The sequence below is a fragment of the Saprolegnia parasitica genome (assembly GCF_000151545.1).
Source record: "Saprolegnia parasitica CBS 223.65 unplaced genomic scaffold supercont2.77, whole genome shotgun sequence".
NCBI lineage: Eukaryota > Oomycota > Saprolegniomycetes > Saprolegniales > Saprolegniaceae > Saprolegnia > Saprolegnia parasitica.
The window spans coordinates 64,441-80,005 of NW_012156471.1; the positions used below are offsets into that span (position 1 = coordinate 64,441).

Genomic DNA, 15,565 nt, shown 5'->3' on the forward strand with positions numbered 1-15,565 from the left:
CCTTGCCAGAGGTTGACGGTGCATTGATATTGCATTGCACAGAACGGCGACACGGCGCTCACAGTGGCAATGACGTGTTGTCACCGAGACGCCGTCCGCAGAATTTACGCTGTTGTGGCCCAGCCCCCGACTCCGGCACGACGCCTTGACAAGGATATTGGCCTCATGTTACCTCGTAGATTCTGCCGGACGAGGTGATTGGCAAAATCAAGCTCAGCTCGGGCGGCCAGAAGTGTCTCATCGAGCACGGCCACTACCGCGGAGAGGGTGTCGCGATCAAGTCGATGCTCCATCCCCGCGACACGCCTGCCATCACAGCTGAAATCACCGCGCTGGACGTGTACATCCCGAAAGCGTGTCATTTTCCATGCTTATCTCATCGAGTAGGTGCAAGTCGCCCTACCTGCTGCAACTACGTGGTATCACGGGCACAGAAGAACATCCGCTGATGGTCACCGAGTACATGTCGCTCGGCAATTTGCGCGATTTTCTGGACAAGAAGCGGGAGGCGCAGGCCGTTCCAAGGGACTTTACAGCCCAGCAAGTGCTGTGGGTCGTCGCCAACGCGCTCGTAGACCTCCACGCACATGGCTTTCTCCATCGGGACTTGACGTCGCACAACGTCTTGCTCTGCAACACCAACTACATCAAGGTCGCCAACCTCGGCGACGCCCACGCCAGTCTTATGGACCGCCCCATGTCGATGCTCTCGTGGTGTGCACCTGAGGTGCTCTCTGGTGCAAGTGGCGCAACGGCCGCCGCCGATGTCTACTCGCTCGGTGTCATTATGACCGAGCTCGACACATTCCAGCTGCCGTACTGGGACGTGAACCTCGACATGTGGGCGCTCACCGACAACATCCGCAACGGCCGCGTTCGTCCAGCGGTGAGTGCGACGTGTGCACCGTGGTACAAGGCGCTGGCCGAGAGCTGCATGGCGTTTGACGCGACCACACGGCCTACGGCGGAGACGATTGTTGCGGCACTGGAGGAGCATTGGCGTCCGTCGGCAGTAGTACCCGCGGTACAATGCTACATGAGTATGAATGTGACGGCTGAGCGCTGGACGTAGGCGCCTGCGACGATGACGTACTCGATGAGTTTCCCGCTGCTCAAGGCCGACAATTGTGGGCCGCAGTACGAACTCGTCGGGTTGAACGACGTGGAATAGACACGCATGCACTTTGACAAACAGCCTTATATCTTTTCTATACTCGTACTCTTTTTACGACGGGATATGATGTCTACCAGTATGTCTATTTTGAGTGGCCACCCTCTCGAATGACAGATTTGATGAGTCATTGTGTGTACTGCAATCATTTGCTGCTGGCAAAGCACACCGTGGCGGTTGAAATGAAAGCCCTTGGTAGAAGTGATGTCGACATTTTGGTTGGCTATCGAAAAAGATATGGTGTCGTCCGGTTGTGATGCCGAACGTGGATTGGTGTAAAAGTAGCCAATAGAATCGGGGAGAATCTCAACGCCGTCAGTTTTGAACCTGACGGCGACGGAGGATGCCAACAGACAACGAGGTAGTACGACGACGACTATGCGGCCTGCGACAATGTGGATGCGACCATGTAGCAATGGCTTATTAAAGCTGCAGCGAGTGGCAGGTTGGCTACCGTCCAATATTACCTTGACAGAGGCGTCAACATCAACTGCAAAGACGAGGTACGTTGGATCTCTCGAATTGAATTGTTTTACATTTATACGTCGGAGTAGAGAGGTTGGCCTCTATTGTACTATGCTGCTTACAGTGGCCAATTGGACGTCGTCCGCCTCTTGCTTGAAAAAGGCGCCAATACCGAAGCGTGCGATTCGGTATGATTTTGTACCGACATTTTAGGGCTATTCGACTTTGTAATTACCGTGTAGGATGGCTGGACGCCATTGCACCGAGCTGCTTTAATTGGTCATTTGGACATCGTTCGCCTTTTGCTTGAAAAAGGCGCCAAGTTGGAAACGTGCGATTCAGTACACTTTTGTCTTTATGCAGTTGATTTCGAGTGTCTCGTTGACGTAGACGGGTGCAACACCACTGCACCAAGCTGCCCAAGGCAACAAGTCAGAAATGGTCCAGCTGCTCTTGGAAAAAGGCGCCAAAATCGACGCCAAAAACAACGTACGTACAGCCACCATGGTGCGGGCATGGAGCGTACTACATGAGATCCTCGACGAGCAACAATTGATTTTCTAGGATGGCAAAACCCCACTTGAGGTCGCAGCAGCAAGGAATTCTAATGAGGAAGCCGTACAGCTATTACGCGACTCTACTCGCATGCAAGGCGAAGACCAGGTATATTATCAATCCAAGAGACATTTATTCGCCACGCCGATGCTATCTCTCGTAGCTCTTTGACGCACTGCGCGAAAAGCGCAATCCTGACGCCACGCGCATTCTCCAAAATATCTACATCCACGCCAGCCTCCGTGACAGCGTACGTATTTCTTTTAAAATGATATGATAACGATGATGGATATGACTAATGTGATTGTAGTCTGAGACGCCGTTGCTGCTACTGGTCGTAGCCACGCAGGATCTGTCGCTGCTTCAAGCGTTGCTTCCCAAACCCGACCTCGAGATCGATGCTAAAGACACGGTAGATCCATAAATCGTCTTTTCGTCCGACAACGTCATTTGCGATGAAATAGGCGGGTCGCACAGCTCTCACAGTCGCGATTACCACGGGCAACGTGAAGGCAGCTATTGCGCTGCTACAAGCGGGCGCATCCGTCGATTTCGTTGACAAGGTGGGATATCGACTTCGTTTTGTTGAGAATCTTGATGGTGTGGCACAGAATCTACGTGCTTCAACACCAGCCTTGGGCGCCGCTTTACGCCAAGCAGCCTCCACCAACGACGACAGCACTGTGGCTCAACTATTGCGTCTGGGCGTTAGCTGCTCATTGGCCAACGAGGTCTGTATAAATTTGCGCTTAAAGGCCAAACGCCTCTTGGTTTGATCTAGGGAGGCGCGACGGCGTTGCATATGGCGGCAGCCCACGGCCACGCGTCCATCCTCACGACACTGCTTCAAGAAGTGCGTGATAACGACGGCATCAACACCCCTAATCATGTACCTTTCATACACACTTTTTCTCTTGCAATATGCCCTCCTGAGTTTCTTTAGGCGGGAGAGTCACCCCTTTTTGTCGCTGCTGCCCGGCGGCCATGCCGACGCTGTCGAGGCCCTTATCCTTGGCAACGCAAGCATGCACTGCGTCTCGAATGTACTGTCTGTGCATGACATGCTCCCATCCTCCACGTGCAATCGTGGATCTAGACTGACGCGACGTTGCTGCACGCGGCCGTCCTTGGCGGCAACACGAGCGTCCTGGACCAACTCTTCTTGTTTTGCAGCGATGCCAAAGATGTCTGTGATGAGGTAGACAATATTGTCTGTCGTGGATGATTGGTCAACGTATTCTCCATCTCAACTAGATGGGTCAAACGCCGCTGCATGTCGCGGCTGCCAAGAATCTCGTTAATGCCGTGAAGTACCTCGTCAAGGCCAAGGCCAACGTCGTTGCAACGACAATAGTAATACATCTTCCTGATAGAGGGAGCTCGGACCTGACACGATTTCGGTAGACGGGCAAGACGCCATTGATGCTAGCGACCGACCGCCGCGTCATCGCCATCTTGCAACAGGCTCAAAGCAAGGGCAAACTGAAGGTATTCCCCTCAAGCTTATGTGGAATGGACGGCAAGCGTGTGGGATTTAGAAAACTCTGCTCTCGGACGCCGAGCTCGACCAACTCGTCGACCGTATCTGCAGCTCGGAGGTGATGCTGAACAAACTTGTCGAGCGAATTTGCAACCGCCTCGACGTCGGCCTCGAAGTTTTGAAGGTACGATTGCTGCATGTCGCACGTCATTTCCTACATTGTAGAACTCGGTGGATCGACCCGAGGGCACTCAAAGCGCAAACGTACAACTTATTTTGGACGAAACATGTCCATATACCTATGTATGCTGCAGGCGCGTGTCCAAGCTGTGTACGTCAACGACGCCAGCCAAGAGCGAACGCTGGTGACCGACGACAGGGATTCCAACGCTGCGAACGAGGTAAATGCTTTGTGACGTGATAAAACACAAAAGCGACGCTGCAACATTGTAGGCGGGCGACTCTCCTCTGCATCTCGCAGTGCAAGCCAACGACCACAAGACGTTGATGTCGCTTTTGCGAACACCCAGCATCCAAGTTGACGTCCACAATGCGGTACAAACACAAAGCTGCGGACGACAACAATGGCAATGACAATATTGTTGTTGTTTAGGCGGGCGTGACGCCGATGGTTTTGGCCATCCAAATGGGCCACCGACACCTTGCGACGATGCTTCAGACAGCTGCACAGCGTACCATCCCCAGCGTACACATCATTTTCTTACAATATCGATCTTTCTCTCACATGGGCGCCTCTAGGTGCTGACCACGGTCATTAAGATGGACCAATCTAGTCCAATCTATGGCACCATGTACAGGTACATACAACGGTCGTGTCGTCGCCATCAAAACGCCTGCCGACGAGTCCTCCGCCCAAGCAATCGTCCACGAAATGGAGATCATGCAGCAGTAGATCCCTTTGGTCTTGTGTAATGATCTGATCATCGATGATTCTAGGTGCAACTCGCCGTACGTGCAGGAGCTGCTCGCCGTCTCGGGAGTCGGCACAACAAGTCCCAAGCTCGTGCTCGAGTACATGGATGCGGGTGATTTGCGCAGCTACCTCGACGCCAAGCGACTCGGTGAGCCCACCAAGGTCAACGTCTCACCACTGCAAGTCGCGTGGGTGATTGCGAATGCACTCGCCGATTTACACAACAACAGTGTCTTCCACCACGACCTCGAGAGCTACAATGTTCTTCTTTCGTCGACCAACTACATTAAAGTCGCGAATCTCGGTTCTGGCCTCGCGTCCACACACCGTACTGGACAGCGCCCGAGGTGCTTGCATTGACGAGCAACTACAGCTTCGCAGCTGACATTTACTCGTTTGGCGTCATCTTGACGGAGCTCGACACGCTTCAGATGCCATTTCACGATGTCAAGGGCCTCGGGTACTGGGGAATCATTGACGGAGTGCGTCTCGGCAACCTCCGTCCGACAGTAAGCGCCAGCTGTCCGCAGTGGCTGCGAGATCTCGCCAACGCCTGTCTATCGTTTGACCCGACGCAGCGTCCGTCAGCGCAAAAGATTGTCGAGTTGCTTCAGAATCTGGTCGGGCGCAGCAAAGAAGAGTCAGTGGCCCCTCTTGAAAGCAAGCCAACGTCAAAGCCAGCAACGGAGCCAAGTGCTGTGAGTAACCCCCCGGTACGTGTTGCTCTCTCCAAAGCCTCAGTTGGATGACCAAAAATTAGATAATCAAGTCGGACAAGAGCCTAGATCGTTTGATCAAGTCACCGACAAGCGAACTGTCTACCCGCGCCGCTAGAGCGCCAGCTGTCGTCACGCCCGCGTCGTTCCTCGCACCTAAAGTGTCAACGGTGGGTCCAGCCACATGAATTGAGAGGCGTCTTACCGCCGTCAATATGGTGCTTGTAGACGGCCTCGAACGGGAAGCTCCTGAGCACGCGCGTCGTGTGCCAGCTCTGCCAAACCTCCAGCTCCCTCCTGCAGACGCACTGCGAAGGCTGCGCGGAAGAGCTCGCTCCAGCCGCATCCAAGATCAAGGTCCTTCTAAAGCGTCTCTTGGTGGCCAAGAAGAACGGGCTCGAGACTTACGACGGCCTTGTGTGTGACTGCTGCGACGCTACACAAACGATGGATGCGACGGTCTGTAGCGTCTGCGAGGAAGAGCTTCCGACCGACATCGAGAAGCTGCGCATTCTCATTCTGCGCATCGAGCAAGCCACCAAGTCGACGAAGGTCTGACCGCTTCCTACTGCATCTCTCGACGCTACGACGCTCTTGCATTTGTGGAATATATAGACTCCTTCTCGAAAGCAACGAAAACGTCTCGATAGCAACGCCAACCCAGCGCTTCCAGACGGAGTGCAGAAGCGCTGTGTAATCAACCAAAGTTGTTGGTAGAGGCTCTTGAGAATGTGCTTGAACTTGGCAATGGTAGCAGCATCGCCACTGAATGTCGGTGTTTTGTGTTGTGATCCAGGCTCAGAATGCTGGACGTATGCAATACAAGCTCACCCATGCACACTTTTGTCCGACTCTTCCGCGTCAATGCAATTGCTCTCTTCTTCGCCTGCCTCGCATTTAATTGTTAATTGTTGGTGCCCTTGAAAACCAGTTGGATCACGGTTTCTTCACATCGCCTCGAGTAAAAACACATCGAGCGTCAATTGATCATCATGAATTCGCGTCGTACACAAGCCGTTTGTGATATTCCCTTATGCTAACAACACTTCCGAGCTATACAGCACATTGCCGCTTCTGTTTGTTTCTTCAGAAAAGCTTCTTGGCCGCAAGATCGCACCAGTCCCACGTGTCGATCCGCGCTCACGGAAGCCTAGTTCTACAAGCAAGTAAATACTTTGGTAGCAGACAAGACAATTCGCACCGCAGCCCATGCACCAGTAGATCGGCTCGTGTGCAGCTCCAGTGTCGCAACAATCGTCTCCGCCGTAGGCCGTGTGGTCGCGTCAAACGCCATGCAGCTCTCCGCCAGCGCCTTGTACCACGGCGCACACGTCGCACTCACCGCTGGACGAACGCGACCGTTGCGGATGTTGTCGGTGAGCGCCCACATGTCGAGGTTCACGTCCCAGTACGGCAGCTGGAATGTGTCGAGCTCGGTCATAATGACACCAAGCGAGTAGACGTCGGCGGCGGCCGTTGCGCCACTTGCACCAGAGAGCACCTCGGGTGCACACCACGAGAGCATCGACATGGGGCGGTCCATAAGACTGGCGTTGGCGTCGCCGAGGTTGGCGACCTTGATGTAGTTGGTGTTGCAGAGCAAGACGTTGTGCGACGTCAAGTCTCGATGGAGAAAGCAGTGGGCGTGGAGGTCTGCGAGCGCGTTGGCGACGACCCACAGCACTTGCTGGGCTGTAAAGTCCCTTGGCACGGCCTGCGCCTCCCGTTTCTTGTCCAGAAAGTCGCGTAAATTGCCGAGCGACATGTACTCGGTGATCATCAGCGGATGTTCTTCTGTGCCCGTGATACCACGTAGTTGCAGCAGGTAGGGCGACTTGCACCTACTCGATGAGATAAGCATGGGAAATGACACGCTTGCGGTATGTACACGTCCAGCGCGGTGATTTCAGCTGTGATGGCAGGCGTGTCGCGGGGATGGAGCATCGACTTGATCGCGACACCCTCTCCGCGGTAGTGGCCGTGCTCGATGAGACACTTGTGGCCGCCCGAGCTGAGCTTGATTTTGCCAATCACCTCGTCCGGAAGAATCTACGAGGTAGCGTGAGGCCAATATCCTTGTTAAGGCGTCGAACCGGTGTCGGGGGCTGGGCCACAACAGCGTAAATTCTGCGGACGGCGTCTCGGCGACAACACGTCATTGCCACTGTGAGCGCCGTGTCGCCGTTCTGTGCAATGCAATGTCAATGCACCGTCAACCTCCGGCAAGGACGCGATATCTACGCACCGTGTTGCGCTTGGTCGCGTCGGCGTTGGCCGCAAAGAGGCGGTGCATGACTTGCTCGTGGCCGTGCTGCACGGCGAGCAATAGAGGCGAGTTCAAATCCTGTAAAAAGAGTCCTTTTTCCATCATAAAAGATCCGAAAATGCACCTTGTCGGTCGCGTTGACGTCGGCGCCGTCTTGAAGCAGCATCTCGACAATGGCGGCGTCACCCGTCGTGGCCGCGATGCTCAGAGGCGTCTGGCCACACTAGAAATAAGAAATAAGCACTGGACTAAGAACGGGAGGCTCATGATACGCCGTTGGATTGGTTGGGGTTGGCATTCGCCATCAGAAGCATGGCCACGATGGCCTCGCGGCTCATATGGGCGGCCAAGCAGAGCGGCGTCATTCCAGTCTACTTGAACAGTCAAGATACGTTGGCGTGCACGAAATGGCGCACCGAGCCAGCATGGTTGACACTCGACTTGGTCTTCGTGAGCTGTACGACAGCTGGAATTGCGTTGGCTTCTATGGCCGCCAAGAGTTCGTTATGGGCCGACATGACAGCGTGAACGTAATTTCTCGAGTGGGAATGTATCGTGTTTAGTATACGACCAACGATGCATGCTCTTGCTGGTACAACGCAGGCCAAACATTACGACCCAACGTCCGGGCGGGTGTGCGAGGGTTGAAGACCCGTAAAACGCCGTCGTCGATAATGGATTGTCCGTTCGAACCCTTGACATGTCGGTTGTGGTCGTTTCACCTGACCTTCTCGCTCCCACCGTATTGTTTTTGAAATGAGTTTTCTCGTTATTTTATGGATTAAGATCCCACCGTATTCGTGGTCTCGCTGCATGACGAGTAATAGCCCGCATGTGTTTGCGCGCCCGTGTAATGGCAGTGGAGAGAGGCGCCCAGGCGCATCAACAGCAGCGCCAACCTCGCTGCCCGTCAACAGGACGTCGAACCTCGGCCCGCGTCGGCAGCCATCGTTTTCTGCCATGCCGCTCTTCGCGCCCCCCGCACCAACGGCTCCAGCTCAGGCCACTGCTCCAGCTCAGGCCACTGCTCCAGCTCATACTACGGCTCTAGCTCATACTACGGCTCCAGTGCACCGAGCTCCAGTTTGCGCAGCGACCCCACCGCCTTTGCCAACAGGGCCGCCACCCCCTGCAACATATGCGATGGAGCAACATGAGAAATGGGGCACTGTCCTCCGGCACCAGGTTCCAAATGCCACAGACGCCGAGCGCTTCCACTACGACTTGGCGCGGTTTCAGCGCAAGAATGCAGCGCCCATAACCACGTTCGTTCGTTTTCTCGGTGCCGATGCCTCTGGTCTCTTCTTCGAGGAGCCCGGCGTGCCGTGGAGCCTCGCCTTTGATCGTCCGTGGCCCGGGATGGGCGCAAACTGGAGCCGCCTCCAATTCCTCCGCGATGTCACTGATGCGATGGCGTTTCTCCATCGACATGGGCGCGTCCATGGCGGCTTGTCGCCAGCGCACTGCTTCGTTGACCGCCAGTACACGGCTGGGAAGCTGTATGTCGCTCCCAATAACACCGCCTTCTCGGCCTTTACAGCCCCCGAAGTCCACGTCGGTACAAACTACGATGTGTTTGCCGCCGACGTCTACAGCCTGGGTTGCGTTCTGCGCTCGGTCCGGGGACTACACATGTCATACGAAGCGTGTGACTTGATCGAATGCATGACGAACATTGCACCTCGACAGCGACCGACGATGGCGACCGTGGTCCAGCACCCAGTCTGGTGGTCAACAGACGAGAAGTTGCGGTACCTTCAAGACATTGCGCGGTATGACGCCGACCATTCGCGCGTGGCCATCTGCAAGCGCATGCGTCTGTCGTATCCGTGGCAGTCCAAGATCCCCCCGATTGCACTGGTCGCAATGAACGAGCACCGGACGTACAACAACACGCTGTTTGCCCTCGTACGCTGGATCCGAAATTTCAAGGAGCATGGACGCGACCACGCACCCAGCACGTGGTTGGCGCTCCACGCCGCCACCGGGGATGCGAGGACGGTCGACGTCACGGACCTCGCGTTTCAAGATGCGTGTCTTGGCGCGTTTGTTGAGAAAGCTTTTCCGTCTCTCGTTCTCGACCTCTGGCGCAACCTTGCGTAAGCTACGATTACGCTGCACCATCATACACGTCTTGCAATTTGTGAAATATCCCTATGTCGTCTACTGCAAACCAAATCCCAGGAACGTCTCCCAACAATTTTAGTTGATTAAACAGCGCTCAAGGGTTCCATGTGGATGCGCTGGGTTGGCGTTGCTAGCGAAACTTTTTCATTGCTTTCGAAAGGATGGAATTAATATATATACAATTAAAGAATGGATTTGCATCGTAGCAGTGAGACATGCAGGGGGAAGCGGTTAGGTCTTTGTCGACTTGGTCGCTTGCTCGATGCGCAGAATGAGGATGCGCAATTTTTCGTGGTCGTCCGGAAGCACTTCTTCGCAGACACCGCAGACGGTCTCGTCCATCGGTTGGGACGTGTCGCAGCAGACGCAGAAAACACCGTCGTATATCTCCAATCCGTTCTTTTTGGCGATATCCAGACGCTTCAGAAGCACCTTAAGCTTGGACGCAACAGAAGTTAGTGGTCCCGCGCAGGCCTCGCAGTGCGACTTTAGCAAAGAGTTGGAGGCTTGGCAGAGCTGGCACACGACGCGCGTGCTTACAAGCGTCGAGGTCGACCAGGATGCCGCCAAAGAGAAAAAGATTTTAGGTGAGATGCGACGCAGATGTGGTGGATCGTACCACCGCCATGTCGGTAGGCGCCTTGGAGATACTGGACGTTGATGTGGTCGTTGGTGAAGCGTCCCTGAGTGCGCCAGCGGTGGGTAGTAGCTCACCTGAGCGGTGCACATTCTCAAACGTTGGTTTCTACGAGAGGAGAAATCGTACATAAAGTGTTGCCGAGATAGTCCAATACCGCTGGACTGGGTGTCTTGGACAATGGCTTGGACGTTGACTCACTCGCCAACGATTTCTTGCTGCGACCAAGCTGCTTCTGGAGAGACTCGACTAGCATCTGTGCCGACGGACGCTGCGTCGGGTCAAACGACAGACAGGCGTCGGCGAGGTCATGCAACCAAGGCGGACAGTTGGCGCTCACTGTCGGACGGAGGTTGCCGAGACGCACGCCGTCAATGATGCCCCAATACCCGAGGCCCTTGACATCGTGAAACGGCATCTGAAGCGTGTCCAGCTCGGTCAAGATGACACCGAACGAGTAAATGTCAGATGCAAAGCTGTAGTTGCTCGTCGACGCAAGCACTTCAGGTGCTGTCCAGTACGGTGTGCTCTTGCCCGCTGTCGCGTCCGACGCGAGGCCAGAACCGAGGTTCGCGACTTTAATGTAGTTGGTCGACGAGAGAAGGACGTTGTAGCTCTCGAGGTCGTGGTGGAAGACGCCGTTGTGATGCAAATCGGCGAGCGCATTCGCCAGCACCCACGCGACTTGCAGTGGAGAGACGTTGACCTTGGTGGGCTCACCGAGTCGCTTGTCGTCGAGATAGCTGCGCAAATCACCCGCATCCATGTACTCGAGCACGAGCTTGGGACTGGCGAGTTGACATCCGAGACGGCGAGCAGCTCCTGCACGTATGGCGAGTTGCACCTAGAATCATCAATGATCAGATCATTACACAAGACCAAAGATCTACTGCTGCATGATCTCCATCTCGTGGATGATTGCTTGGGCGGAGGACTCATCGGCAGGCGTTTTAATGGCGACGACACGACCGTTGTACGTGCCCTTGTACATGGTGCCATAGATTGGACTAGATTGGTCCATCTTAATGACCGTGGCCAGCACCTAGAGGCGCCCATGTGAGAGAAAGATCGATATTGTAAGAAAATGATGTGTACGCTGGGGATGGTACGCTGTGCAGCTGTCTGAAGCATCGTTGCAAGGTGTCGGTGGCCCGTTTGGATGGCCAGCATCATCGGCGTCAACCCCACCTAATAGAACCATGTTTGCGTGGTTGCAGGTGCAGTTGACGCTGTACCGAGTTGCGGATGTCTATCTGGACGCCTGGCGCCCGCAAAAGTGCCTCCAAAACCTTGTGGTCGTTGCCAGACACGACGAGATGCAGGAGCGAGTCGCCGGCCTACGCTCCGAATGGTTCTTTCTTTATTGCCACCAGAGAAAAAGGCTTGCCTCGTTGATAAAGTTGGGATTGCCTCCGTCGGCCAACAGGCCCAACGCCCGGTTGACATTGTGCGTAAGCACTGCGTCGAGTAGCTCCTGTTCCAGATGCGAGGAAGACTGATGGACACATGCTGTTCAACGTACGCTGCTCCACTTGGTGCCCACAGGTCGATCGCCCTACATCGTGGAATAGGGATGTGAATATGGCATTCTCGACGTCGGTAAGCTCTAGTGATCATACCGACAAAGATTGCTTAACGTTGTCGGCATTGGGCACAGCCTCGGAGGGCACAACTTTCTAAGGCACACATGCCGGCAGTGCACTCAGAGCTTGATCGAGTATCGTACCTTTTGCCTGGCCGCCTTTTCCGCTTGTAGCAAGGTGGCAATGATGCGTTCATCAGTTGCCAGCATTGGTGGCGTCTTGCCTGTCTAAGAATCACGTCATCCTAGAGCTCTAATGTGTGTTGAGATCGCGAGACCTTGTCCTTGGCAAAGACGTTGGCGTCGACGTCCAAGAGGTACTTGACCACACTGTCGTACGCCTTCTTGGCCGCAATATGGAGTGGTGTCTGTCCCATCTAGTTTAAACGAGATGGGAGTTGAATTGATTCCATAACAGGCAATATTGTCTACCGCGTCACACGCATCGACATTGACACCACTCTGTACGATTTGGTGAAGGATGCTCATGTTGCCACCAATTGCAGCCGCATGCAATAGCGTCGATCCATCCTAGCATCGTAATCACGCCATTTGAATACGAATCATTCAAAGGCAGTACTTTAGAAATGATGCGAGGACTGGCGTTGGCACGAAGGAGGCATTGGACAACGTCGGCGTAGCCACCGGTCGCAGCGACAAAAAGAGGTGATTCCCCGTTCTACACCAGTTTAAAATCAAAACAATCAAAACAAAGTAGAGTGTACGTGGTTGGTCACGTCAATGCCGTTCTCGTCCTTGGTTGTCTGGAGCAGCATCGTGATAATGGACACGTGGCCCTTTGCAGCCGCCGCATGCCACGCCGTCGCGCCATCCTAGATCAAACCGAGATGAGGTTGGCCTTCAAACTCAATGCATTATACCTTGTTGGCCGATATGGGGCTCGCGCCCAAACGCAGTAGTTGAGCCACCGTGCTGTCGTTGTTGTTAGTGGAGGCTGCTTGGTGCAAAGCGGCGCCCAAACTGGCGCCCAAGGTTGGCATTGAAGCACGTAGACTCTGTATCACATCGTCAATTTCTCAGTAAAATGTTGTAAATTTCAAACCAGGACGAGATCGACAGATGCGCCCGCTTGTAGCAGCGCAAGGGCTGCCTCCATGTAGCCAGTGGTAATGGCGACTGCGAGGGCCGTGCGACCCGTCTTTTTCATCGCAAATGATGTGAGAATGTCGGACGAGAAGACGATTAACGGAAATACCGAGTCTTTCATATCGATTTTGAGGTTTGGTTGTTGGAGCAACGTTTGAAGCAGCGGTAAATCCAGCGTAGCCACGACGAGGTGCAGCAACGGCGTCTTAGACTACACTCATATGAGTCATATCTAGCAATGGTAAATCGTTCGGAAAGCGCTGCGTACGCTGTCAAGGACGTTGCCGTGGAGAACGTTGTTTTCGAGAATGCGCGTGGCGTCATCAAGTCGCTTGTTGCGCAGCGCATCAAAGAGCTATAACGGAGAGTGAGTATAGACGCGGCAGAGACACACGTCATTTGATGGACTATATACCTTGAGGTAGACGGGGATTGCTTGTCGTTCAGCTCTCTGTAACAGCGAAGATAACGCGAAACATGTTTATATACACATATACCTGACGTCGCATGCGAGGATAGTCGTCGCGTATATACGTCGCGATTGGATCATTAAAACCGCGTGCTTCTGCGACCTCAAGCGGAGTTTGGCCCTCCTAAAGATAAGCAATGGTTGTTCATTGAAGATCTCTTGAGGCACAACATATGCCAGTACTACCATACACCGACATGGTGGCTGTACGTACGTTGTTTTTGGCGTCGATTTTGGCGCCATTGTCCAAGAACATTGAAATAATGCAGGAAACGGTGTATAAATTGTTGCCTTGAGCGGCATAGTGAGCGGCATGGTGCAGTGGTGTTGCACCCGTCTACGTCACCTTGAAATTAACACCAATGAAACGATAGAATTTACCTTGTCACAGGCTTCCAACTTGGCGCATCTCATAAGCAAGAGGCGGGCGACGTCAAATCCACCGCTGGAAACAAAGTGCAGTGGCGTGCAACCATTCTACACGACAGTCGTTTAAATAAAAGCCAGATGAATAACACTATTCCGTCAATACAAAATCATACCTTGTCGCACGCTTCCACATTGGCGCCTTTGTCGAGCAAGAGGCGGGCGATCTCCAATTGACCTCTGGAAACAGCTACGTGCAAAGGCGTCCAACCCTTCTACACAGGCGTTGGATGTAAACCAATTCAATTCGAGAGATCCAGCGTACCTCGTTCGTGCAGTTGACGTGGACGCCTTTGTCGAGATAGGATTGAACTTGAGCCAACTCGCCGTCTTCTGCAGCACCGAGAAGCTTGATCTACATCATCGCTCGTCCACATCGTCGCAGGTCGCTTGGTCGTCGTTCTACCTCGTCGCTCGTTGGCATCTTCCGTCGCCGTCAATTTGAAAACTGATGGGTTTCCTCTTTTCATTGGCTTCTTTTGAACCAATCCACGCTCGGCATCACAACCGGACGACGCCATATCTTTTCGAATATGCAAACCAAGTCACGATCCAAAGCAGAAACAGCGCGAAAAAGCAGGCGTGCAGCAAAAGAGCGTGCAACCGCGCCATCGAGTTGTGCACAATAACGTCTTACGGAACGACGAGGCGGTCGCAGGAGCAGAGTCTCGTGCAACTGGCGCCCGTCCATCGCTGCGAGGGATCGCACAAGACTATATTGAGAAGCAATGTTCTTTTGGCTTGGTCCATCCAAAGCAGAAAAATGGGCTCCTAGAACCCTTCTCAAATGTAACACCAGCCTGTTCTAGTTAGTACCGGTACTGCACCGTCGTGATCAACGGCCGCGAACAATACATTGTATAGTGGCCACCGTCTGCAGCAAACGAAAAATTCAAATGTGTGCCGAAATATCAACTGCAGTGCGCGTACGGACGGTGTCATTCCAGTATCTACGAAAATCTTGCACGCTGCCTTTTAGCGCGCGTGTTGTTGGCTGCCTTGAAGCAAGACCACAGAGCTGGGGCGACCAACGACTTGAAATGACCTAGGCATATTTTGTGACCGCATCTTGCGCGCTGTCGGTGACGGTGTTGGCCAGGAATGGATTCGCGTCCACTTTCTCCAAAAATAATTTTCGCAGAAACCTAGTTCCGCCCTGGATGCCACTGAGGATGGATGACCTCAATAAGTCAATATTAGCTATGCCCAGGACCGACTCTAGTTAACGTCCATTCTATATTCTGGTGGTCAGCCCAACGGTCGTGTAAACGACCGTTGGGACCAAAGCCTTACCACCAAAAAGCAGCGACCAATCCACCGCCGTACGTACATCGTGCTCGCACGATGACGACGAGTAGGAACACAAAAAAGACCGAGTGTGAAAAGTGTGTATGGAATCGTAGAGGTTGCGGATAGTATTAGACGTGAACGAGCTCGGCCGTATCGAGCGCCTTTACATACCGAAAGTGCGCCTCCACCTTGGTCGCGAGCGCCTTGGCTTGCGACGTCAATGCGGGCACTTGCATCGCCGACGCCAAGAGCGTATCCAACAGCGCGATCGGCAGCCACGAGGCGTGGACTGATGTACTCGTACTGCCAAACGAGTCGATCGTCAAGTGGCTCGGTCGCA

The 15,565-nt window shown here is 53.9% G+C and overlaps 3 protein-coding genes across 3 annotated transcripts; 2 read left to right on the forward strand and 1 right to left on the reverse strand.

Annotated features, from left to right (window-relative positions):
- Nucleotides 1-2,281: 2,281 nt before the first annotated feature.
- SPRG_21118 (TKL protein kinase) lies at nt 2,282-5,879 on the forward strand (the record flags this gene model as incomplete). Its single annotated transcript, XM_012351279.1, has 21 exons — nt 2,282-2,299; nt 2,355-2,441; nt 2,502-2,603; nt 2,656-2,754; nt 2,803-2,922; nt 2,973-3,080; nt 3,142-3,234; nt 3,288-3,389; nt 3,446-3,544; nt 3,596-3,679; nt 3,730-3,855; nt 3,897-3,935; nt 3,986-4,072; nt 4,125-4,226; nt 4,285-4,377; nt 4,431-4,489; nt 4,629-4,896; nt 4,953-5,245; nt 5,440-5,491; nt 5,550-5,740; nt 5,789-5,879. The coding sequence occupies 21 exons, from the start codon at nt 2,282-2,284 to the stop codon at nt 5,877-5,879; spliced, it is 2,313 nt and encodes a 770-aa protein (XP_012206669.1).
- A 433-nt stretch (nt 5,880-6,312) lies between these two features.
- SPRG_21119 (serine/threonine protein kinase) lies at nt 6,313-8,136 on the reverse strand. Its single transcript, XM_012351280.1, has 8 exons — nt 8,004-8,136; nt 7,860-7,958; nt 7,712-7,810; nt 7,567-7,665; nt 7,415-7,507; nt 7,210-7,370; nt 6,523-7,162; nt 6,313-6,477 (listed from the first exon to the last, which is right to left on the reverse strand). The coding sequence occupies exons 1-8, from the start codon at nt 8,103-8,105 to the stop codon at nt 6,472-6,474; spliced, it is 1,299 nt and encodes a 432-aa protein (XP_012206670.1). The 5' UTR covers nt 8,106-8,136; the 3' UTR covers nt 6,313-6,471.
- A 594-nt stretch (nt 8,137-8,730) lies between these two features.
- Nucleotides 8,731-9,771, forward strand: SPRG_12266 (hypothetical protein; the record flags this gene model as incomplete). Its single annotated transcript, XM_012351256.1, has 1 exon — nt 8,731-9,771. The coding sequence occupies one exon, from the start codon at nt 8,731-8,733 to the stop codon at nt 9,688-9,690; it is 960 nt and encodes a 319-aa protein (XP_012206646.1). The 3' UTR covers nt 9,691-9,771.
- Between the last annotated feature and the right edge of the window lie 5,794 nt (nt 9,772-15,565).